This window comes from Hirundo rustica, chromosome 25 (assembly GCF_015227805.2).
Source record: "Hirundo rustica isolate bHirRus1 chromosome 25, bHirRus1.pri.v3, whole genome shotgun sequence".
Classification (NCBI taxonomy): Eukaryota; Metazoa; Chordata; class Aves; order Passeriformes; family Hirundinidae; genus Hirundo; species Hirundo rustica.
In genome coordinates, this window is record NC_053474.1 from 4,700,058 (window position 1) to 4,725,590 (window position 25,533).

General features: G+C 64.3%; 1 protein-coding gene across 1 annotated transcript in view; it reads left to right on the forward strand.

Moving 5' to 3' along the window:
- Window positions 1-1,705: 1,705 nt before the first annotated feature.
- LOC120763246 (forkhead box protein O6) overlaps window positions 1,706-25,533 on the forward strand; it is a 38,603-nt gene continuing 14,775 nt past the window's right edge. Inside the window, 2 exon segments of the mRNA XM_040086421.2 lie at window positions 1,706-2,037; window positions 2,039-2,248. Of these exon segments, the coding sequence (XP_039942355.1) occupies window positions 1,819-2,037; window positions 2,039-2,248 (429 nt within the window). The 5' untranslated portion in view covers window positions 1,706-1,818.

Sequence of the window (25,533 nt, forward strand, 5' to 3'; positions counted from 1 at the left end):
TGGATGCAGGGGGCAGGGATCAGGCCAGTGTCCCCAGTGGGCGCTGGGTGAGAGCTGCATGTGGGTGCACGATACCGGGGTTGCCCCCCCGTGGGTGCCGGGCTGTGTCAGCGCCCGGAGTGGGAGGAAACAGCACTGCCGGGGCAGCTGGGCTGCGTGGGTCCGGCCCCACGGTCACCGCATGCCCAGTGGGGACATCAGCGGGGAGCCACGGGCTGAGGGGCCCGGCGGGCTGCGGGCAGGACAGCCCCCGAGGGACTGGGGTCGGGACTGCGATCAGGACTGGGATGGGGATGCAGATCGGGATCGGGGTGGGACCAGTATCGGGGTCGCGATCGCCCCCAGCGCGGGCGGGGGGCGTGGCCCGCACGGAGGGGGCGTGTCCTATTTGGGGGCGTGTCTGCGCCGCGGTGGGCGGGGCCCGCCCGGGGTCTCCCCGACGGCGCCGCGGGGGCGCGGCCGAGGCGGGCGGGGGCGTGGCCCGTAGTAAAGGGGCGTGTCCCGCCGCGCGGCCGCGTTGCCCGGGGTGACGCGCGGATGCGGCCGGCACGCGTGACGTCACCCGCGGGGCGGGGCCGCTCCCCCCATTCATCCCCCCCGCGCGCGGAGCGTCCCGCCGGCGCCCACCCAATCAACGCGCGGGGGGGGCGTGGCCGCCGGGCGCCTCCGGCCAATGAGGAGGCGGCGGCGGCCCGGGGCAACAATGGGGGGCGCCCGGGGCGCACGTGGGGCCGCGGCGGGGCCGGGCGGGGGTCGCGGCCCGGGCCGGGCGGGGGGAGCGCGGTGCCGGGCGCGGCGTCGGGGCTCTCCGCTCCGCTCCGTTCCGTCCCGCCCCGCCGCTGCCCCGCGAGGCGCGGGGGCGCTCCCCTCCCCCGCCCTCCCCCCGCCCCTCCGGGCCCTCCCCCTGTGTCACGGCGGCGCCCGCATTCGGGAACGGGCACGGCGGAGGGAGGGAAGGAGGGAGCGAGCGAGCCGCGGCCGCCCCAGCATGTGGCCCGCCCGCGCCGTGGCGGCAGCGCGGCGGCGGCGGCGGCGGCGGGCAGGTGCGCGGCCGCTGAAGCGGAGCGGGGGGGCGTAGGGGCGGGAGCCGCCCGCCGCCGCCCTCGCCGGCGCTGTCAGGTGCGTGCCGCCCGCCAGCATGGCTCCGCCGCGCCGCCGGACCTAGCGCCGGGCCGTCCGCGGGAGACTGCGCCCGCCGCGCCGAGGGCTCCCCGCTATCTCCGTCCCGCTTCTCCCCGCTTAGGTGCTCCGCCGCCCGGCCTCGGAGCCCGCCGGTCCCCGGCCTCGGATGCCGCCCGCCGCCGCTCGCTCCGGTTCATCTGTTGCTGCCTGACCGCGCCGCCAGCCCGATGGATGCGGCCGCCCCCGCGCCCTGCCCGCCCGCAGCCGCCCCGCTGGCTACCGAGCCGGGAACCGCTCCGGAGCTCCGCGGCTGGTAAAAACCAAACCAAAACCAAATCCGAACCAAAAAACACCCCCCCGCTCCCGCCCGGACTGGAGAGGCGGCCGAGGACCATGCAGCGTGTCCCCCAGCTCGGCGCTCCCGGCGCGGTGCCGGGCACAGCCGCCTCCTAGAACCGCCGGACCCGGGGCTCCCCCCGCCAGGACCCGCGCACCGAGCGGCTCCTCCTTCCCTTCTCCCCTTCAGCCGGGCAGGGAGCCCGCCTTCGCACTCCTCTCCCTCTCGAGATTTTGGGTTTTTTGTTGTGTGTTTGGGGGTTTTTTTCTTTTTTTTTTTTTCTTTTTTTTTTTTTTTTTTTGGGTGGAAACCGCCCGTAACTCCGGGGAGGGCTGTGGGGTGGCAGCGGGGAGGCGACCATGGAAGAGAAGCTCCAGGCGCATCAGGTGGAGATCGACCCGGATTTCGAGCCGCAGAGCCGTCCCCGCTCCTGCACTTGGCCTCTCCCCCACCCCGACTTGGCGGCGGAGGAGGAAGATGGGGGCGCGGGGGGAACCCCGGCTCTGGCGGCCGGCGGGGACGGAGCCGAGAACGCGGCGGCCCCGGTGGAGCGCAGAATCGCCGCCGCTCCGCCGCCGCCCCCCCGGCGCGGATGTGGGGCAGCTCCGCAAGGCCAAGACCTCCCGGCGCAACGCCTGGGGCAACCTCTCGTACGCCGACCTCATCACCAAAGCCATCGAGAGCTCGCCGGAGAAGCGCCTCACCCTCTCCCAGATCTACGACTGGATGGTGCGATACGTCCCCTACTTTAAGGATAAAGGAGACAGCAACAGCTCCGCCGGCTGGAAGGTACCTGACCCCCTGACCCCAACCCCAGCGCAACTTTGCCCTCTCTCCCGAAGGTGTGCCGGAGCTTGGAGGTTTCTCCCGGGGCAGCCGGAGCTTGGTCCTGGCGGGGAGGTTTGGGGGATCCCCGCCGTCCTCGCGGTCGGGGCGATGAGGGCTCGGTCAAGTTTTGGGGCGAGCTGGTGCCTGGCGGTGTTGTGTTTCGGAACGGGGGTGGGCTTGTCGCCGTGTCACCCGCCGGCCTCGGGCTGAGGGTCGGAGCGGTGCCGCCGTCCCCCCGCCAGGTCAGGGCGAGGGATGGCCACAAGGCAGCGGGGTCTCCCCGGTGAGCCAGCCCTGGGGTACAGCGAGTGCCAGCCCCGCGTACCGCGGTCCGGTGAACGATACCCGCCCCGCCACTGCTCTCCTGGCCCTGCCTCTGGGGACCCCCCCCCGGCCGTGCCAGGTCCCCGTGTGGCGGTGGCGTGGCCGGCAGGACAGCCGGAGGGAGGATTCTTCCCAAACAGCTGTCTCCGCACCGCCTTTACCCAGAGCGGCCCCGCTGCCTCAGCCCCCGCCTTCTCCGGGGCCGCGTCCCCCTCCCGGGGGACCAGGCAGGCAGCATACGGTCCCCGCGGCTCCGAGCTGGCATTCCCCGGCTCCGTGCTCGGCTGGCACTGCGGGCTCGTTAGGATTCCCTGGCGCAGGCGGCATTCCCCTCTCTGTCGCTGCGGTCCGTGGCACCGGCCATCGCAGCACCGGCGAGGGCACAGAGGGCTCCGGGGTCACCGCTGCCCCTCTGCCTGGGCTCTGCGCTGGAAAGGAGGGAGAGATCGGCTGTGTCCAGATGGTGTCAGTAAAAAGGAGCCGGTTGCTCTTAAGTCCTCCCCTAAGCCCTGTCACCTCCAGTGTGATTAGTGTGTTAGCAGGCTCCGGGGGCTCCCACACCAGCCCAATGGCCCTGGCACGCGTGGCCTGGCTCCGCTGGGGGCAACCAGATCCAGCCCACCTCGGGGGGTCCTTCTTGGGTGCAAACGGGGCTCTTTCGGGTCAGGAAGGCTGGACTGGATGGCACCTGTTCCCAGGCTGTGGGGGCTGCTGTTGTGTGGGGGCTGAGGGCTGCTGGTGTCCCCCCGGTAGGGGAAGGGCGTCAGGGGTGGCAGGAGCTGGTGCCCGTGTGGGGCCTCTCAAACCTGGGGTGAGACTGCACAGCCCTGGGCACGTGCTGGGGAAAAAGGGTCTCCCAATATTTGCACACCGTGGGGACAGCAGGGGACATGCGCTGGTGGGGTCTGGAGATGTGTCAGGGCTCTGGGGCTGCGAGGGCTGGGGTGAAGAGTGAAGGGATTCCCAGGCAGTCACACGTGTTATTGGGGGCTTCACGTTGCGTGGTGTGCAAGGGGGGAGCACAGGCTCAGAGCCCAGCTGCTGTTGGGCACGGGGGTCATTTTCAGGGGCTGCTTGCTCAGGTGGGCTCCCCTGTGTGCACCCATGGGATGCTCTCCCCTTTCCTGGCCCATCTCTGGCTTGGAGCGCCTCTGCCGGGGCTGCACTGCTGGGTTTGCACTGGGATTCGAACCTCCCCAGCTGGGCTGAGGACTGCCCCGTGAAGTGCCCTGCCCGCCCTGCCTGCATTCCAGGCTGGGCAGAGCTGGGCGCCCTGGAGCCTGTCCTGGTGCTGCAGCTGCCCAGTGCCCGGCTGGGGCTGGCGCTGCGAGGGCTGGCAACAGCCCAGAGTGAGAAGCAGAGACGCCCTTTGCATGGTGGTTTCCTGAGACGCCAGCATGTCAGGGGTTAAACACCTTCCCCACAGCCCGTGGTCCCTCCTGGCTGTCCCCTGCCCCAAACCCCTGTGGTGTCCGTCCCCTGGGTGCCCCCAGGGTGCTGGGCAGTCGGTTTTCCCCCGGGCCCCAGGCCTGGGAGAAGCACGGCAGGGCTACACCTTTTCATTGCCAGCCTGGCAGAGTGGGAGCGAGGTCTCGGCCGCTGCTTTGGTTGGTTCCTTCGTGCCCTCTTCGTGCCGGCCAGAGCAGGGTGGTGGGGTCTGGGGGCCTGGCTGAGGGCCCAGTGTCCCCACGGGCATCGGTGCTGCTGCTCTGGCAGGGCTTTGTGGGGTCATGGAATGCTGTGTGTTGGAAGGGACCTCAAAGACCATCTCATGCCACCCCCTGCCATGGGCAGGGACCCTTTCCACTAGGCCAGGCTGCCCAGAGCTCTGTTCAATCTGGCCTTGAACGCTTCAAATCCCACTCTTCTCCAAACCCTCTCTGCCTTGCTCCGGCACTGGAGGGACCTTCACAGCCAGACCCCTTCCTGCATCCAGCTGGGGCTGCTGAACGCGCACCTGGCTGTGGTGTCCGGTGTGTCTGTCGGGAATGTGTGCCCCGGGCTGGGAAGGCTCTTGGCAGGGGTTGCATTTTGGGGTCAGGCCTCTCCTTCCCCACCAGGCTGCGCATTGCATTACACGGTTGCATAAAACCATAGAATCTTGGCACGGTTTGGGTTGGAAGGGACCCGAAAGCTCATCTCATTCCACCCCTTGCCACAGCCAGAGACGCCTTCCACCATCCCAGGCTGCTCCAAGCCCCGTCCAACCTGGCCTTGGACACTTCCAGGGATGGGGCAGCCACATCATTCATGGTGAGGTAAACTGAGGGACAGAACCCAAACCCTGCGGCCATGCCCAGCCTGGGGACCAGCACCAGGACCTGTCTGGGTGTGATGGAGAGCACAGTGGGGATGCTCTGGCCGCTGATCCTCGGGAAGTGCATCCCCCCACGGGCTGAGCCGGCTTGTCGGGCTTGTGCACCAGGAGCTGCTGCTGCTGCTGCTTCCCCATGCAGGGCAGCGGGTGCCCGCTGACTGACAGTTCTGCTTAATTAGGGAGTTGTTATTTTATCAATTCCAAAGCGCTTGAAGTTTTCTGCTCCAGCTCACGCTTTCCTCTTGTTAATGGGAAACCAACACCCTTCGTCAGAAAGGCAGCGGCGCTGATGCATTTTAAAGGGTTCTGCTTGCTCCGGTTTGACATCCAAAATATAACAATCAAGCCATCAGCTGGTGGATGCCTGTTTGATGCGGCTCTGACAGCGCTGAAAACCTTAATTTCCCAGCCCTCCCTCCACCTCCTCCTCCTTTATCTCGCCGGGTCGGTAGCGTGGCGGCTGTGCCTGGCATGGGGGCCGGGGCTGCCGGGGGCTGCCATGCAGAGATGCCCCCCTGCCAAGCTCCACCGTCCTCCTGCAGGGCAGAACGGAAATGAATTGGGGAGGAGAAGGTGTGGGAATGGCGTGTGAGTGGGAGCGGGGTCAGAGCTCTCATTGCTGCTGGAGGATTTGGGGGTTTCCAAATCTGCTTCCCCTCCCTGCTGCTCTGCGCGCCCCTGAGCTGTGCCCGAGGGGAGGCTCCCGCTGGGCACCCCCGAGGATCCTCCCGGGGAGCAGCTCCTGGCTCTGTGGCTCTCTCACTGGTGCCAGCCCCTGCCCTTCCCCTCTTGGATGGGGACAGCGCCTCTGGAGCCTTGCCCGGCGCGGCTGGAGAGGCTCCAAGCCAGCGCCTGGGACTGGCTTGGGGATGACTCTCCCCTCGCGGAGGGCAGCCCGAGCGCCACGGGGGCGGGGGTGCTGCCGCTGGGGGTGGGAGGCAGTTCCGGGGGGCGATGGGGTGTCCCGGCTCTGGGGGTGCACATCAGGCTGCTGCTGTTTGTGCTGGGGTTCGCGGTGTGGGCAGTGCCCGGCTCGGGGTGGCACGGCCCCAGAGCCCGGCTGAGTGCGGGCTGCCCGCTCAGGGCTCCCCTTGGGCCGCTTTGGCTCGGCTGGGCTCGGTCACGTATCCCATCCTCGCCATATATGGAGATTTTTTCCAGCAGCAGGGAGAGCCCGATGCTCCCCAGAGAGCTGCCCTGGGCTGGGAGCAGAGGGGCTGGGAGAGCCCGAGGAGCACGCAGGGCCGGGGGGAGCTGCCGGCCCCTTCACCTCCAGGAAGCGCTCTGCTTCAGCTCCGCACAGCTCCCGGAGCAGCCAGCCTGGCTCTCCTGTCCCCGCAGGTGCAACACGCCAGGATCCCCCTGGGTGGGGGACCCCCCACCCTTTCCCACAGCGCAGGAGGGTTCCCCCTGCATGCTGGGCTGGGGTCTCTGACCCTTCGGTGCAGCGGGGGTCTCCCCTCCTGTCCCCAGCTTCCCCCAGGGTTGGGGGAGCCCCCTCCCATCTCCCTGATGTGCTGCAGTGCTGCTGCCGCTGTGGCTCTGAGGAATCCCCTTTCCCCCTTCCCACCTCATTTTGCTCTCTCCTTTTGGAGGTTTTCATCTTATTTTTGTTTTTATTTTTCCCCCCCCCCTCCCTTTTTTTCTGGAGTCGCTTCTCATGCAGCGCTAACTGCTGAAGTAACACAAACCTGCTAAATGGTCCGGCTTTATGATAGCATAAAAATGATACTACAGAAGCGAGTGGGGCTTTATTAAACCCCAGGGAAAGGCTCCAAATGAACAGCTTGCTCTGCTCTTAGCTTCCTCCCCCCACTTCCCCCTTTATTTTTAATAACCACTGGAATATAAACCAGAGTTAAGATCCTGTGGACTAGAAGAGAGCTTGCAGCCTGGCATTCTCACCGTCCTTCCCCCCGTGGATCCCTGTGTGCCTCCCTCCCTCTGTTTCCCAGTGCTGGGATGGGACGAGGACCAGCATCCTGGGCTAGGAAATGCATTTTGTAATTAAAAAGCCTCGTAAATATTCTTTAAGGGAGGCTGTGGGTGGTGCCAGGCGTGTTTTGGGAGTGAACTGGGCTCAGGCTTCCCATCCCAGTGGAACCCTCACTGGGATGCTGCCGGCAGCGAGAGGCCCCTGGGGCTTGAGGGGTGGGGTTGGACACCTGTCACCTCCAGGTCCTTGCACGGAAGGGGATGAGTGTCCCCTCCCCATGCATCAGCAAGGTCTGGGCATGGTTGGACCCACACACCCAGGCTTCTCTCTCCATCCCTGGGGTTCATCCCAGGCCTCACAGCCACTGCACCCTTGGGGATTCTCTGGAGCTGGGTCTCCCCTTGCCCTGACACCCCGCTGCACCCCGACCCTGCCTGTGGGGAGGCAGCTGCCCCCCGTCCCCTGCACCCACCACGGTGGGCTCCCTGCTCCCAGCTCACTTTATTTTAATGACCCCGACACTTCCCGCGGGCTCCCAGCGAAGGTGCCTGATTAGTGCCGAGGTGAAAGGCACTTTGGGTTACGGAAGGACACGCGGAGGCTCGCCTGTCTGCCGCTGAGGCTCATTTTGGACAGCATCTGTTCATTATTATGTGGTGCCTTGGCCGGGCGCCAGCCAGGGGAACTGAAAGCCCCAGCACAAAGCTCGCTTTCACCCGCTGCGGGGAGGAGGAGGAGGAGGAGGAGGAGGAGGAGGAGGAGGAGGCACCCAGTGCTGGGCGGGGAGCCCGGGGACCCCCAAGGCAGGCTTGTTCCTTTCTGCCAAGCGGGGATGCTCCAGCATCCCAGGGCATCCTGAGCTGCTGCCTGCTGGGAGGTGTCAGTATCACAATCAGACTGGTTTGGGCTTGAAGATCATCTTGTTCCAACCCCCTGCCATGAGCTCGGACAACTTGCACTAGGAAATGTCCACCCCTGAGCCTGCTGCTGTCCTGTGGGCCGGGGGTCAGCAGCAGGATGGGGTGATAGTGGGTGTCCACTTTGTCAAGAAGGGACTCATCCTTCCCTTCCCCGTGCCCCTCCGTGCATCCCTCCGTGCCCAGCAGGGCTTGGAGCCGGGTGGCTCTGGGGCTTTTCCACCGGGCTTGGTGGCACTTGGTACGCACGGAGCCGGGGATGCAGCGGTGATGCAGCGCAGCTCCTGCTCCCTGGGGCCTGGAGGGCTGAGGAGGTTTCCCAAACAGCCTGGGGTGCTGGTGATGGGATGGGATGGGATGGGATGGGATGGGATGGGATGGGATGGGATGGGATGGCTCCACCCGGATCCCCTGGTGATGACAGCCTGTGCGGATGGGCACATCCCAGGGGGTGCAGGCAGCGATGCTGCCAGGAACCTGCAGTCTCTGCAGGCACGTTCTCTCCTGTGTTCCCCCGTGTGTTCCTGTGCCTGTGCCCAGGGTGTGCCAGGCTCCCCACACGTGCTCAGCCCATGTCCTACAGGAGGATGCATGCCAGGTGTGCCAGGGCAGGGCAGCACGGGAAGGATCCTCAGACACCTCGGGCGGGCTCCTACTGACCGCTGCACCTCCCTGCTGGGAGCGTGGGCTGGTGACAGTGTCCCCCTGTCCTCGGGGACCTTGGGGGGACAGGCCTTGGGGACACAATGTGGTTGTGCTTCGGGGCACTGGCGGCTTCTGAAGGCTGCGGCTGTGTGGGTGGGGGTAGCCCGAGCTGGGGCACTGAGCAGCCGCCTTTGATTTACTTGGGACGGGGGGAAAAAAAGCCCCACCAATTCAAAAACACACAAAACACGTGCCCCCCTCCCAAAATAAAAGAGGCAGTGGCACGGAGGAGAAGAAAGGCAAGGGTTGTTCGCAGGCGCCTGGCGCGGTGCCAGCGCGGGGACGCTCCGGAGCAGACATGCCAAGCTGTAATTGCAGACAGGCTCATTTCGAGAGACGAGACGGTTATTTTTAACTCGCGTTAAGGTAATGCACTGGTCTCCTGCCTCTGGGTTCAAAAGTTCACCCCTCCTCTCCCCAAAACCCCCTTTGCTCGCCCGCCCCATGGGGGTGCCTCTGGTCAGGCTGTGAGTGACCCCTGGGAGGCACGTCTCGGTCCCCGCAGCCCCGGACAGGGACAGCCTGGCACTGCCCGCACCCTCGCCCTCCTCGGGGCAGCCGCCGTGTCTCCCGGGGAGTCTGGCTCGTCTCCTGCCGGACTGGGAGGAGGCTGCAGCCAGGCCGGCCCTGGGGTGTGGAGGAGTCGGGCGTTTGTGGGGCTGTGCCAGCTCCGTGCCCAGCCCTGGTGCTGCTGAGGTCCCCAGGGAATGTGCAGGGGATGGGTGCTGCGTGCCAGGGTGCCAGATCCCGCTGGGAGCCTGGTGGGAAAGCCTTGTACTGCTCTCAGGGGTGGCACTGCTCTCAGCAATGGCACTGCTCTCAGTGATGGCACTGCTCTCAGCGTTGTCACTGCTCTCAGAGGTGGCACTGCTCTCAGCAATGGCACTGCTCTCAGAGGTGGCACTGCTCTCAGCAGTGGCACTGCTCTCAGAGGTGTCACTGCTCTCAGTAATGGCACTGCTCTCAGCGTTGTCACTGCTCTCAGAGGTGGCACTGCTCTCAGAGGTGGCACTGCTCTCAGCATTGTCACTGCTCTCAGCAATGGCACTGCTCTCAGTAATGGCACTGCTCTCAGCGGTGGCACTGCCCTCAGCAATGGCACTGCTCTCAGAGGTGTCACTGCTCTCAGCAATGGCACTGCTCTCAGCAATGGCACTGCTCTCAGAGGTGGCACTGCTCTCAGCAATGGCACTGCTCTCAGAGGTGGCACTGCTCTCAGCGTTGTCACTGCTCTCAGCAGTGGCACTGCTCTCAGAGGTGCCACTGCTCTCAGAGGTGGCACTGCTCTCAGCAATGGCACTGCTCTCAGCAATGTCACTGCTCTCAGAGGTGGCACTGCTCTCAGCGTTGTCACTGTTCTCAGCGTTGTCACTGCTCTCGGAGGTGTCACTGCTCTCAGAGGTGGTACTGCCCACTTTCCAGGTCCCCAAGCCCTTTCCAGTCCGTGCCACACGCACTGGTGACTGTGCTGCCCCAGAGCCCGCTGGCATCTCCCCCAGCAGCCAGACTCGAGGGGTGGCAGGGCGGTGTGGGGTGGTAGGACATGGGTTCCCCCTCCTCCTCCTCTCTGGGTGCCCCACAGGAGGGTTGAGCCTGGCTGGAGCACCCATGAGCCCGATGCTCTCAGTGCCATTTGTCAGGCCAGGCTGAGGATGTGTGGCCACCTCAGCCCTGGCTTTTTTTTTCCTTAAAATACATTTCAGTTTCAGGAGGGCATCGGGGGCAGCTCTCCTACCCCGGGACAGGGTATCCCTGGGACCCAGGCTGGGGATGAGCCTGGCACCTGCTCCCTAACCCTCCGCCCAAACCATCTGAAGGGAGAGTGGAGCAGAAACGCCCCAAAATGTGCCAGCTTTGGACCTGTGATAGCTGTGATTTATCCTTTCCCCCCTCCCCAGCCTCTCGCAGGAGCTCAGCAGCTGGGAGCCGGCAGGAATGCGGCCCCGGGGTGCTCCCGAGCACGGGCAGCGTGTCCGGCCCCTGTCCCCGAACGCCCTCTCGCCCTGGTTGGTGGCGTCAGCAGTTTGCCAGACGGCCGGGAACTCCCTGCGTGCCTGAGATGGCTTTTGTCCTCGGCTGTCGCATGGCTGGGGCCGCCAGCTGCAGGTGCTGCGCTGCTTCCCGCTGCCGGCTCGGCATTCCCCTCCCCTCGCACGTCGCTGCTTCGGGGTTTGGGGGAATCCCGGCGGAGCCGAGGCTTTCCGAACGCCATCCGTGGCATTTCGCTGCTCGTCCCGGCTCGCTGCTGGCCCCTGTGGCAGCGCAGCGGCCGCCGGAGCCGATAAATCAGGGAGCGGAGCCCGGCCGCGGCGGGGTGAATTGCGGTGCCATTATCCATAACGAGTTCAGCGGGGATAGCCTGGCACAGCGAGAGCCCTGGGAAGCCCTGGCCGGGTCATTCCCGGACTGTGACCCTGGCAAAGCCGGCGCATCTCCCAGCCCGGCGGGAGGGACGTGGCCGCGCGCTCCGCGCGCAGTGCCGGGGATGGGAAGGGCTGCCCGGCGTCCCGGCGCGGGGACCGGGAATGCGGGGACAGCGCTGGCCCCACAGCGGCACCTGTGAACGCTGGGGGCGTGGGCACCATGCCGCGGCACGACGGAGCATCTCCGGAGCTGCCCGGGCTGTTGGATGTGCTTGATGGCGCAGGGTTGGAAATATCCAGTGGGAGAGCCAGGGAGAGCGGGACTGTGACTCTGCTTAGGACCGTGCTTAGGACCGTGCTTGGGACCACACCGTGACCTCCTTTAGCAGTGGCTGCGTCCTGCGGTGGTCACAGGGCACTGGGAGCCATCCCATCCCATCCCATCCCATGGATCCCATCCCATCCCATCCCATCCCATGGATCCCATCCCATCCCATCCCATCCCATCCCATCCCATCCCATCCCATCCCATCCCATGGATCCCATCCCATCCCGTCCCGTCCCATGGATCCCATCCCATCCCATCCCATCCCGTCCCGTCCCGTCCCATCCCATCCCATCCCATCCCATCCCATGGATCCCATCCCATCCCATCCCATGGATCCCATCCCATCCCATCCCATGGATCCCATCCCATCCCACGGATCTCATCCCACAGATCCCATCCCATCCCATCCCATCCCATCCCATGGATCCCATCCCATGGATCCCATCCCATGGATCCCATCCCATCCCATCCCATCCCATGGATCCCATCCCATCCCATGGATCCCATCCCATCCCACGGATCCCATCCCATCCCATCCCATCCCATCCCATCCCATCCCATCCCATCCCATCCCATCCCATGGATCCCATCCCATGGATCCCATCCCATCCCATCCCATCCCACGGCACAGCCGGCTGGAGCTCTGCTGGCTGCTGGGAGTGGCTTCCAGCAGGATGGAGATGGGCAAGTGCCCGTCTGTGCCCAGCCAGGTTTGGGCAGGCAGGACACCGGCCATCATCTCCTCCCTGCATCCTGGCTGGAGCCTCCCTGCCCCAGGTGTGCGGGATGCAGGGGAGGGATTCAGAAGCTCGCAGAGAGACAGAATTGTAAATTTTGGCTTTTTTTTTCGAGGCTGTCAAACCTATGCCTGTCCCAGGGATGTAAGACAGCATTTTATTGCTGCCTGCTTGATGGCTGTTCCCTTCTCCTCCGTGGCTGTGATTTATCTCTGCACTTTGCGCTGATTGGATTAGAAGTTTAAATGCTAAGGGTGCATAACAATATATTTTTCTTATTAATATTAAAAAATCATTATTGGATTTTTTATAGTTCTGTTTTGAATTGAATCCCCTTGCTTGATTTATTCTCTCTCCCAGAGTAGAATTTAATGCTAATAGGAACAATCATTGCTTTGTTTTGAATCTTTGACTGTTTGGAAAACTTTCCGTGCAAAGGGAAATTACAGCATTATTAAGAGTCCATTAAAAGAGGGTTTGCCCATTCCTGGCTATTACCTGTAAGCTGGAGGGAAAAGAAAAACGAAAAGAAATATCCAAGGCAAGGAGTCTCTTTTTCAGGGTTTCTGCTCACACCCTTGCCGAGGCGTGACGCAATGATGGTGCTGGTTGTTAAAATCATCTCTGCTCTGTCTCAGGGATGAATTTGCAGGCATCCTGGCCTGCATTAGGAATTGTGTGACCAGCAGGAGCAGGGAGGTCATTCTGCCCCTGTACTCGGCTCTGGTGAGACCACATCTTGAGTACTGTGTCCAGTTCTGGGCCCCTCAGTTTAGGAAGGATATTGAGATGCTTGAGCGTGTCCAGAGGAGGGCAACGAGGCTGGTGAGGGGCTTGGAACACAAGCCCTATGAGGAACGTTTGAAGGAGCTGGGGTTGTTTAGCCTGGAGAAGAGGAGGCTTAGAGGTGACCTTATCACTCTCCACAACTTCCTGAAGGGAGGTTGTAGACAGGTGGGGGTCGGTCTCTTCCACCGGGCAGCAACTGACAGAACAAGGGGACACGGTCTCAAGCTACGTCAGGGAAGGTACAGGTTAGATATTAGGAAAAAATTTTTCAGTGAAAGAATAATAAAGCACTGGAATTGTCTTCCCAGGGAGGTGGTGGAGTCACCATCTCTGGATGTGTTTAAAAAAAGACTGGACGTGGCACTTAGTGCTATAGTCTAGTTGAGGTGTTAAGGCATAGGTTGGACTTGATGATCTTAGAGGTCTCTTCCAACCTCATTATTCTGTGATTCTGTGATTCTGTGATTTCGGGTCCTGTTGGGTTGGTGCCGGGTGGTGAAGGTGCGTGTGGCAGTGGAGTTCACAGGTGAAAGGCAGGAGCTGACTGTGGGGCTGGGGGGTAGCTCCGCTTCCCGCAGGATTTCACGTTCTGGAGGAAAAAAGGAGAAGCAGGACGGCAGCTCCCGGCTGCGAGTCCCCAGCACTGCGGGTACCAGGCAGAGGGATGGACGATGCCGAGTTCCTCCCTGTGCTTCCCCATGCCTGGGCATGCCCAACCCTCTGCCCAAGTGTGGGGACCACCCAGTGCCCACCCCAGCCCTGGGACCCACCGCGACCTCGTGGTTGTGCCCATTGTGCCTCACGTTCCGGCAGCCGCCTGCAGCAGCGCTGGGCAGAGCCCCATGGGCAGCCCTGGGGAGCAGGGCCAGCCAGTGGGACGGGGCAGGGGCTGGGGACACGGTGCCAGCCAGTGGGACAGGGCAGGGGCTGGGGACACAGTGCCAGGCAGGTGGGACAGGGCAGGGGCTGGGGACACGGTGCCAGGCAGGTGGGACAGGGCAGGGGCTGGGGACACGGTGCCAGGCAGTGGGACAGGGCAGGGGCTGGGGACACGGTGCCAGCCAGTGGGACAGGGCAGGGGCTGGGGACACAGTGCCAGGCAGCTGGGACGGGGCTGGGGACACAGTGCCAGCCAGTGGGACAGGGCAGGGGCTGGGGACACAGTGCCAGGCAGGTGGGACGGGGCTGGGGACATGGTGCCAGGCAGGTGGGACAGGGCAGGGGCTGGGGACACAGTGCCAGACAGGTGGGACAGGTCTGGGGACATGGTGCCAGGCAGCTGGGACAGGGCAGGGGCTGGGGACACAGTGCCAGGCAGCTGGGACAGGGCAGGGGCTGGGGACACAGTGCCAAGCAGGTGGGACAGGTCTGGGGACACGGTGCCAGGCAGCTGGGACAGGGCAGGGGCTGGGGACACGATGCCAGGCAGATGGGATGGGGCAGGGGCTGGGGACACGGTGCCAGGCAGCTGGAGACGTGCCTGGGGCGGGAGCAGCGGCAGCGGGGAGCTGTGCCAGGCTTGGCACGCAGCAGTAGGGCTGGCAGGGCACCACAGCCTGCCTGGGCATGGCAGGGCAGGCCCGGGCACCCACGGCCCTGCAGCACCGGGGGAGCAGGAGGGTGGGGTGTGAGGTGTGGGGTGTGGGGTGTGGGGTGTGGGGTGTGGGGTGTGGGGGGCATAGCTGGGAGTGGCAGGAATGTTGGCCCCAGGCACGCAGGGGCAGCGTCGTTGGCATGAATTTCCCTGCAGGGCTGTGCCGTGCCAGGCCGCCACCCTGCACCCCAAAAACTGCACCTGGCACCCCTCACTCTGCTCCCCAAAATCTGCACCCGCTATCCTGCGCCTTCTCCCCATGCCATGCACCCCTCACTCTGCTCCCCGAGCCTGCACCCCTAATCCTGCACCCTGCACTCTGCGCCTTGCTCCTCACACTCTGCTCCCCAGAATGTGCATCCTGCACCCCTCCTTGTGCTCCCCAAATCCTGTGCCCGCTGTCCTGCACCTGCTCCCCATCCCTTTGCACCTCTGCTCCCCAAAGCCTTCACTTGTGCACCCCAGAATTGCACTCTCCTCCCTTCAGCACGCATTGTGCTCCCTGATCTCTGCTCCCTGCCCCCCAAAACCTGCAGACTCTGCCCTGCATCCTGCCCCCCAAAACCTGCACACTCTGCCCTGCATCCTGCCCCCCCAAAACCTGCACACTCTGCCCTGCATCCTGCCCCCCAAAACCTGCACACTCTGCCCTGCTCCCTGCTCCCCAAAACCTGCACACTCTACCCTGCATCCTGCCCCCCAAAACCTGCACACTCTACCCTGCATCCTGCTCCCCAAAACCTGCACACTCTACCCTGCATCCTGCCCCCCAAAACCTGCACACTCTGCCCTGCATCCTGCTCCCCAAAACCTGCACACTCTGCCCTGCTCCCTGCTCCCCAAAACCTGCACACTCTGCCCTGCATCCTGCCCCCCAAAACCTGCACACTCTGCCCTGCATCCTGCTCCCCAAAACCTGCACACTCTGCCCTGCTCCCTGCCCCCTAAAACCTGCACACTCTGCCCTGCATCCTGCCCCCCAAAACCTGCACACTCTGCCCTGCATCCTGCCCCCCAAAACCTGCACACTCTACCCTGCATCCTGCCCCCCAACCCTGCACACTCTGCCCTGCATCCTGCTCCCCAAAACCTGCACACTCTGCCCTGCATCCTGCCCCCCAACCCTGCAGCCTGCACCCCACCTGCACCATTCCTTCCCACGTGCACTTCCTGCCATCCTGCACCCGCTGCCCCTGTGCACCCCACGCCCTGAACCCACAGACACCCTGTGCTTGCTGGAAACCCCAAACCCGCACCCCCTGCCCCTGCCCCACTCCTTGGAGGCAAAGCTGGGGCACCTCTCCCTGTCCCTTGGAGGTTTCCCAGTCAGCCCAGTGCACTCTGAGCACTGGGACACTTTTGCTGGGACTCTGTGCTTGGCTCCGTGCTCTGTGGGTTATGGGGTGTCACTGGGGGGAACCCCTGACCCCCTGGCCCCATGGCACAGCAGCAGTAGCAGCTGGGATGGATCCCAGAGGGCTCAGGGGGTGCAGTGCTGTTCCTTGCTGCGATGGGGTGAGGATTCCTGGAGTCTCAGATTCCCAGATTCCTGCATTCCCTGATTCCTGGATTCCCGGATTCCCAGCGACGCGTTCTCAGGTGTCCTCCCACGTGCCAGGACTTCCTGGCTGAGATTTCCCGCTGCCCATTCCAGGCCAGGCGGTTCTGGGGTCCCGGCAGGATGCGCTCACCCCCCCGTGCAGATTTTTTGGCTGACCCTCTCTTGTTTTCCCTCCCTCCTGGAGCCTGAGTGCACCGGCCAAGGAACGGGAGGCTCCTGCCAGGCCCCCGTGCCAGTGCCTGTCACTGACTGGGGGGCTCTGGGGTGGGGACCCAGGGTGGGGGGACACGGGGTTACACGGGGCAGGTAGCTCTGTGCCCATCCCTGAGGTCAGGGACGCCTCTCTCTGCCCGTGTGGGTCTCAGGATGATCCCACAGTTGGGATTGGGCAGTGAGGTGGGGAGATGTGGGGTGCAGTGCTGTGGGAAGGCTGGGGTGCAGGGCTGGGGGATTTGGGGTGTGGGTTGGGCAGAGTGGGGTGCAGGGCTGGGGGATTTGGGGTGTGGGTTGGGCAGAGTGGGGTGCAGGGCTGGGGGATTTGGGGTGTGGATTGGGCAGAGTGGGGTGCAGAGATGGGAGGTTTGGGGTATGGAGTGTGCAGAGTGGGGTGCAGAGATTGGAGATTTGGGGTATGGATTGTGCAGTGTAAGGTGCAGAGATGGGAGGTTTGGGGTATGGAGTGTGCAGTGTGGGGTGCAGAGATTGGAGATTTGGGGTATGGATTGTGCAGAGCGGGGTGCAGAGATGGGAGATTTGGGATATGGATTGTGCAGAGTGGGGTGCAGAGATTGGAGGTTTGGGGTATGGACTGTGCAGTGTAAGGTGCAGAGATGGGAGGTTTGGGGTATGGATTGTGCAGAGTGGGGTGCAGAGATGGGAGATTTGGGGTATGGAGTGTGCAGAGTGGGGTGCAGAGATGGGAGATTTGGGGTATGGATTGTGCAGAGTGGGGTGCAGAGATGGGAGGTTGCTGCTTGCAGGGGGAGCAGTGTGGCTCCCCAAAGCTCCCAGTTTAACCAGCAAGGTCCCAGCTGCAGGGGTCTGGAGCAGGACCCCCCCAGCCAAGGTGCTGAGGTTGCTCCTCATGCCTGGGGTCCCCTCCTGCCCTGCTCAGGCACCCCCATGGTGACACAACCCCAGTGAGACAGGGCCAGCAGTAGTCCCTGGGACCCCCCTCCCTGTCCCCAGCCCTCCCCACAGCCCAGATCCTGCTCCTGCATGTGCAGAGTGAGCAGAACCGGGGGCTCCAGCAACTATCCTCGTGCCCTGAATAATTCATGGCAGCGAACTCCAGCAGAGCCCCTCCCTGCCCTGCTGCCCCCAACTGCCCCCCAGCACCGCCGGGCAGTGGGGTGGGACACAGGGGGGGTTTGTCACCTGCAATCAGCTGCCAGGGGTTGGGGGTGGCACGGGGATGGAGGGGCAGGTACCCCCAGGACCTCTGCCCTGCTGCTGCCCCGCCCCTGTGCCTCAGCGTCCCCCTTGTCCCTGTGCCAGCGATGGGGGACCGAGCTGGTTTCGCTGCCTGGCTCAGGACACCCCATCTTTTCGGGGCTCTCTGCACAGACGCAGCTCTTCCTGCAGGGCTGCGTTTGCTGCGGGCCGGGTCAAGCCTCCCCATCCGGCCGGGGTCTGGCTGCGGGCTCGGGAGCAGCGAGGGGTTAAACGCGCTAAAGCCGGTGTGAAACTTTCGGCTGGGGAGCTGCAGGCAGAAAGTGCATTTGTAGCCGCAAGTGGCTGCCTTGAAGACGATCCAGATTTGTCTGGGAGCCGTCTGCTGCTAAAACCCTTTGATCCACTTACTTCTCCCCGGGGAGCTCCCTGCAGCTCTGGTGCTAATGCCCCCGTGGCGACAGGGGCTGAGCTGCCAGACGGATGCAGGGGAGACCCCCTCCTGCTGCCAGGGAAGAGAGCAGCCGCAAAAAAATGATGGGGAGGGCAAAAACAGAGGGGTTTGGGGATACAGGAGTGACGCCACCAGGCTTAATCCATGGGGTGCAGGGAGCGGGAGAGGGTTTGGCTGTTCCTGGGCTGTGGGGATGGATGGAGGATAGAGGGATGGGGGCATGGGGAGTGGAGGGATTTGGGGATGGAGGAGGTTTGGCTGTTCCTGGGCTGTGGGGAGGGATGGAGGATAGAGGGATGGGGGCATGGGGAGTGAAGGGATTTGGGGATGGAGGAGGTTTGGCTGTTCTCAGGCTGTGGGGAGGGATGGAGGATAGAGGGATGGAGGCATGGGGAGTGGAGGGATTTGGGGATGGAGGAGGTTTGGCTGTTCCTGGGCTGTGGTCGGGGATGGAGGATAGAGGGATGGGGGCATGGGGAGTGAAGGGATTTGGGGATGGAGGAGGTTTGGCTGTTCCTGGGCTGTGGGCAGGGATGGAGGATAGAGGGATGGGGGCATGGGGAGTGAAGGGATTTGGGGATGGAGGAGGTTTGGCTGTTCCTGGGCTGTGGGCAGGGATGGAGGATAGAGGGATGGGGGCATGGGGAGTGAAGGGATTTGGGGATGGAGGAGGTTTGGCTGTTCCTGGGCTGTGGACGGGGATGGAGGGAGCATTTCCAGGTGGTTCCCAAGATGCCAGGGCTTGGGGGGATGGTGGTGGTGTTGTGGGCAGGGTTTGCATCCTTGGTGTCTCCCCAGGAATGCTGCTCTGGGGGGTCCCAGCCCCAGTGCGCAGAGGGCAGATCACACTGGGCAGCCAGACCTGCTGGGTCAGGGCACTCAGGTGGTCAGGTGGCTGAAAGGGGGAGGCAGAACGGCAGGCAGGAGGCAAATCCCCTGGGTAAATGGGATCCTGGCGGTTTGGGATCATTGGGGCTCTCTTGCTTTTATCATAGGAAATGTTTAAAGATCAGGAAGCTGAAATCAGCTTCTGTACTGGACCTCAAACCACAGAATCCCAGACTGGTTTGGGTTGGAAGGAACCTTAAAGCTCCTCCTGTTCCACCCCCTGCCATGGGCAGTGACACCTTCCACTGTCCCAGGGTGCTCCAAACCCTGTCCAGCCTGGCCTTGGGCACTGCCAGGGATCCAGGGGCAGCCACAGCTGCTCTGGGCACCCTGTGCCAGGGCCTGCGCACCCTCCCAGGGAGGAATTTCTTCCCAATATCCCATCTAACCCTGCCCTCTGGCAGTTATGTGGAAAATTCCCATTTTCCAATGGGTGCCAGGATTGAAGGTTGTGCTCAGCTCTCCCTCATGGGCAGCTCCATCTCCCACCCTGCCCAGGTCCCCACTGCAGACCGGTGTCACCCTGTGCCTGTGGGGCCCTGTGGGTCCTGGCAGGGCAGCAGTGCTGGGACAGCGTCACTGGTGGGGCTGGCACGGTGCTGAGCCTGGCACGGGGCGGGGACAACATCCCCTCTGCACCCCCATAACACCCATGGGCGAGGTAGGGATGGCCCAGGGCAGGGTGGGGCTGTGGGCAGGGTGAGGGGGGGCAATGGCACTGTGAGCAGGACAGGGGGACAGTGACCCTGTGAGCAGGGTGAGAGGGACAGTGACCCTGTGAGCAGGGTGAGAGGACAGTGACCCTGTGAGCAGGATGAGAGGGACAGTGACCCTGTGAGCAGGGTGAGGGGGACAGTGGCACTGTGAGCAGGGTGAGGGTGACAATGGCCCTGTGAGCAGGACAGGGGGACAGTGGCCCTGTGAGCAGGACAGGGGGGACAGTGACCCTGTGAGCAGGGTGAGAGGACAGTGACCCTGTGAGCAGGGTGAGGGGGGCAGTGACCCTGTGAGCAGGACAGGGGGACAGTGACCCTGTGAGCAGGACAGGGGGACAGTGGCCCTGTGAGCAGGACAGGGGGGACAGTGACCCGGTGAGCAGGATGAGAGGACAGTGACCCTGTGAGCAGGACAGGGGGACAGTGACCCTGTGAGCAGGGTGAGAGGACAGTGACCCTGTGAGCAGAATGAGAGGGACAGTGGCCCTGTGAGCAGGACAGGGGGACAGTGACCCTGTGAGCAGGACAGGGAGACAGTGACCCTGTGAGCAGGACAGGGGGACAGTGACCCTGTGAGCAGGACAGGGGGACAGTGGCCCTGTGAGCAGGACAGGGGGACAGTGACCCTGTGAGCAGGGTGAGGGGGACAGTGACCCTGTGAGCAGGACAGGGGGGACAGTGACCCTGTGAGCAGGATGAGAGGACAGTGACCCTGTGAGCAGGGTGAGGGGGACAGTGACCCTGTGAGCAGGACAGGGGGACAGTGACCCTGTGAGCAGGACAGGGGGACAGTGACCCTGTGAGCAGGGTGAGAGGGACAGTGGCACTGTGAGCAGGGTGAGAGGACAGTGACCCTGTGAGCAGGACAGGGGGACAGTGACCCTGTGAGCAGGACAGGGGGACAGTGGCCCTGTGAGCAGGACAGGGGGACAGTGACCCTGTGAGCAGGATGAGAGGACAGTGACCCTGTGAGCAGGGTGAGGGTGACAATGGCCCTGTGAGCAGGACAGGGGGACAGTGACCCTGTGAGCAGGACAGGGGGACAGTGACCCTGTGAGCAGGGTGAGAGGACAGTGACCCTGTGAGCAGGGTGAGAGGACAGTGACCCTGTGAGCAGGGTGAGGGTGACAATGGCCCTGTGAGCAGGACAGGGGGACAGTGACCCTGTGAGCAGGGTGAGGGTGACAATGGCCCTGTGAGCAGGACAGGGGGACAGTGGCCCTGTGGACAGATGACCGGACTGCCCCCTCCTCCCTCCTGGGCGTTGGCGTGTGGGAGCTGGTGCTCAGCAGGGCGCTGCCAGCGCCGTGACCGCTCTCTTGGGGAGGGGACAATCCCATCGAGGCGCTGCTGGAGCCGCAGGAGAGGCCAGGGCACGGTCACAGCCGGGGACAGCCAGGGCTGGGGACGGTCACGGCGGGGTCCAGAGGGCTCCGGGAGGGCTGCAGGGGCGGGATGGAGGTGTGAAAGGAGGCGAGCGAGGAGCGAACAAAAGCTGCATTGAGCCACAGAGCCCGGCCGCCAGCGGAGCAGGAGCCCGGCCAGGAAAAACAGGGCCCGGAGCGGGGAGCACATCGTGTCCCTGGCCGCGGCCGCCGCGGCCTCGGTACATTCTGTAGCGGAGGAAGCTGGCGCAGGATCGGGCTGGCTCGGGCTCCACGGGCGCAGCTGACCCGGGGGACGGGCACGGGGGGCTCGGCAGCAGCGCTGCCCCCCGGCCCAGCGCGACCCCCGGGGCTGCCCCGCTGCCGGGCGTGCGGAAGGCCGCGGGCACCGTGCCCAGGAATTCGAGCGTGGTTTGCAGGCGGCGCTGCCCGGGCAGCAGCGGCTAATTCAGGCTAATTCAATTACAGCTCCGTGTCACGAAGCCGGGGTCGGCTGGGGGCCCCGCGGGCTGGGGCGGCCTCTGAAGGGCTGCCAGGACCCCCGGGCATCGGTGGGATGGGGGTGTCCTGCCGCCCCCACCTCTGTGGGAAGACCCTCAGGCAGGGCGCTGTGCCCAGGCTGGTGCCCGCAGCCTGGGGAGCCCCAGCTGGCGGGTGCTGAGGTGTGACCCCGGCTGCTCAGACCCCTCAGGATGGGCTGCCAGAGGGGAGGAAACGTGAGAAGCTGCTTTTCCTGCAGGGATGTGTGACTTCCCGTTGCTTCCACACCTCCTCCCTGTGCCCTGTCATCCTCAGTCCCCTGCCCTGGCACCCGCCCCAGCCCTGCTGGAACCCCCACCGCCCAGGAGCACCCTAAAATTAACATCCAGGGGGCTGTGGATGGGTTCAAGCCCCTGGGTCAAGGTCCAGGGCACTGGCACTGCAGACCAGAGCTGGTTTGTTCTGGTGCTCTGGCTCCTTCTGCCCGTTTTTGGGCATTTTGTGACAACCTCCCGCCCAGACACCTTTCCTTGGTATTTTAGTTTCCAACTGTCTGATTCCTCTGGCTGAGACACAAACCCCCACGAGCTCCTGCCACGGCGATGGCTGACCCCACAGCCCAAGGCATCACTGGACAGGTTGCTGGGGGCTCTTGCTCCGGAGAGAGCCATCAGCAATAAAAAACAGTCCTGGGGGTGCTGCAGGGCCTGGACCAGAGCATCTCCACCTCCTCCTCCAGGAGGGCAGCTGGTCCCATGGGGCCGTGGCACCGCGGGTGGATCCGGATCCTCCCTCCAGCCGCGCCGGGGCCGGCTGCCTCGGCAGCTCCGGCTGATGTAATTTTTGCCATTACAGGTAAAAAACGGCTCCGCCTCGGGTGGCAAACTCCCCCAGGGCGGGCGGGAGGGGGTTGTTGTGTTCCTGCTGCTTTGCAGCAGCCTACAGGGATCCCGCTGCCTCCCCTGGGTGCCTGCCTGCTTCCCCACCTCCTCCTCCTCCTCCTCGGGCTGGTTGTGCCGGCTGAGTCCTTCCCAGAGCCGTGCTCGGGGAGCCGAGGCTGCACCGCGCTGCTCCAGCAGCCCCTGGCTTGTTGCTACCCCTGGTCCTGCTGGATTTGTGCCCGGTCTGGCAGCATTCCTGCATCCCTGTGTCCTGCCTCAGCCGCTGCAGGTGCAGCCCAGGGGCCTCCGGGGGATGTGGCTGTGGCTTTCCTGCCACCCCGTGTGATCAAACAGCGCTCAGAGGCGGGGGGACGCCCTGCCCGGGGTCAGGGCGCATCCCTGGTGGCAGAGTTTGGGGCGCTGGGAAAAACCTTGGGGCGTTCTTGGTGCTTCTGAGCCCTCGGAGGGAAAAGCAGAGGCTGTGACTGAGCTGAAGGTGGCACGGGGGATGCAAAGGTCCCCTCCATGGGGTGGGCTCGCTGCCAGCCCCCGCCCGTGGGCTGAAGGGGGGAGCTGCAGGCAGAGGAATGTGTCCTGGGTGTTGTTTTTGGAGACCCAGCAGCGGTGGGGCAGGGAGCAGAGTGCCCAGCCAGGCCCGGGGCGCTGTGGCTTCTCTGTCCCTGCTCCAGCAGCCCAGCAGAGCAGCCCCAGGCGGGGTGGCAACGTCCCCAAGGGGAAAGTCCCCAGGGGGGTGGCGATGGGAGAGCCCCCAGGGCATGGAGGGCAGGCAGGTGAAGCTGGGCTGCGCTGGGCCCCCACCCCAGCACCCACCTCACCTGCAGGATGTCGCCTGCTGTTTCCCTGGCAACGGCGATGGCATCCCGCACACCTCGGGCCGAGTTTCCCTGCATCCCCTGCGATGTCATCCCCGTTGCCCGGGTAACCCAGCACCCGGGAGCTCCGGCAGGCAGGTACCGGGGGTCCCCAGCTGCCCTCGGCCACTCGCCACCCGACAGCGCTGCTGGCGTGGGGGCCCACGGGGGGACACGCTGACGAGCCCCAGAGCTGCTCTTTGGAAGGCAGGGATGGAAGGATGAGGCAGGAGCCTGGCAGATTTGGGGGAGCCTGGCGGAGCTGGGGGAGCAGGCAGCCCTGCCTGTCACGACAGAGCTCAGCCCACGCTCTGCTCGCTGCGGGTGCCTCGTGGCCCTGCCCAGCGTGGGAGCTCGGGGGTGGGAGGAAGAGCAAGGCTTGGGGACCCTGTGGCTGCACACAGGGCTGGGGTCTGTGTCTGGGCTTGTGGGCAGCGGGTGTTCCCAGGGGAAGAGTAGCCAAGGGATGCTGGCGAGTGTCCAGGACATGCTGGTCATTCCTGGTCACCTCAGGGTAACTGCTCTTGGCAGGAGGGCACTGGTGAGCGGGGTTAAGCACCCACTACAGGCTGGGGTTGGGCTGTTTGCCTGCAGCTGATGGTGCTCTCCATGCCATGAGCCCGTCAGGGGTGAGTGCGCTGAGCGTGTGCCCCCCTGTGCTCTGTGAACGGCTTCGCCCCGTCCCACTCCAGGTGGCATGTCCCCCGCTCCCAGTGCACGTCTCGGGGGGACCAGACACCCCCTAAACCCCGCAGCAGCAAGTTCAGATCCCAGGGCAGGGGAGGCTGGGAGCCTCCCGGGATGGGCAGTTCCAAAGTGCTTCCTCCAGCAGTGGATGCAGAGCCAGGAAATTCCCTTGCTGAGGCGGCAGCGCTGAGCCCTGCCCGGGGAATGTGTTTGGATGAAATCGGAGCCTGCAAGCGCGGCGCCGGCCAGGATTCCCCCGTGGATCCTGTGCTGTGCCCCGTGCGCTGGGCTGGGAGCTGAGCGTGGGCAGGAGCTCCTCGGGGGCGGTTTTGGGGGCAGCAGCTCCTCCGGGGTGGTTCTGGGGACAGCAGCTCCTCCAGGGCGGTTTTGGGGGCAGCAGCTCCTCCGGGGTGGTTCTGGGGACAGCAGCTCCTCCGGGGTGTGTTTGGGGGCAGCAGCTCCTCTGGGGTGGTTCTGGGGACAGCAGCTCCTCTGGGGTGTGTTTGGGGGCAGCAGCTCCTCCGGGGTGGTTCTGGGGACAGCAGCTCCTCTGGGGTGTGTTTGGGGGCAGCAGCTCCTCCGGGGTGTGTTTGGGGGCAGCAGCTCCTCCGGGGCAGTTTTGGGGGCAGCAGCTCCTCCGGGGTGGTTTTGGGGACAGCAGCTCCTCTGGGGTGTGTTTGGGGGCAGCAGCTCCTCCGGGGTGTGTTTGGGGACAGCAGCTCCTCCAGGGCGGTTTTGGGAGCAGCAGCTCCTCCGGGGTGGTTTTGGGAGCAGCAGCTCCTCCGGGGTAGTTTTGGGGAGCCACAGCCCTGCTGGCAGCCCTCCCATCCTGCACAGACCCCTTTGGGAGCACCACCTCCAGCAGGATTTGCAGGATTTTGGAGGGTTTCAGCGTGTGCTGGCATGGGAGGCTCTGGCTCGAGGGCTGGCTGGGGGCAGCTGGCCCAGCTCAGGGGCTGAGGGCTCCCCCAGGGCTGAGTGAGGAGCTGTGTGCTGCACCAGGCTGGGCTCTCAGCACCCAACAGCAGCTTGGGGACAGCAGGGACAGCCCAGAGCCCTGCCGGGGTGCCATGGGCTTGACCAGATGGACTCGGCCCCAACGTTGGCTGGAAGCTGCTCCTTATTTCCAGAGATGTTTTTTAAACAGTGCTTCTCGCCACGTTTCCGTGCAGCAGGTCCCCGTGGTGAGGATTTTCCCCCTTAGAGGCATCACTGAGCCCTCCCCTGCTCCGCCCTCTGGGCCTGAAACCTGCAGACTGGTACAAACATCGGTTTGCTTGAGCAACTGGGATTTTTTTATCATTTTTTCGGAGTAAAACTGTTCCACGAGGAATCTCTCAGCCAAGGGCATTTGGTGGTGGGGATGTCCCTCGCTGTCTTGGCCACCCCTCTTGTTCCCATCCCCCTCGGGGCTGAGAGCCCTGAGTTATCCCCAGCCTTTGCCATCTGTGCTTGCTGGTGGTGGGATGGAATCTCTCGCAGGAAGAAATTCCTCCCTGGCAGGGTGGTGAGGCCCTGGCAGAGGGTGCCCAGAGCAGCTGTGGCAGTGCCCAAGGCCAGGCTGGACAGGGCTTGGAGCAGCCTGGGACAGTGGAAGGTGTCCCTGCCATGGCAGGGGTGGGATGGGATGTGCTTTAAGGTCCCTTCCAACCCAAACCATTCTGAAATTCTCTGACTCTGAGAAGCAAAAGGCCTCACTCCATGCACGGCCAAAGCAGCTCCTCATCTGCAGGAGCTGCCCTGGGGGCACGGGGAGCCTGTCCCTGCTCCGGCAGCCATCGCAGCCCTGTGGGAGTCCTGGCGGGACACAGCGTGGAGCAGAGCGCTTGGCTTTGCTCCATGGCCCCTCCAGAGCCCCGTGCCTGGAGGCCACAGCACAGAGGGAGCCAGGGCACCCCTGTGGGGCTGCTCCCCAGGGCT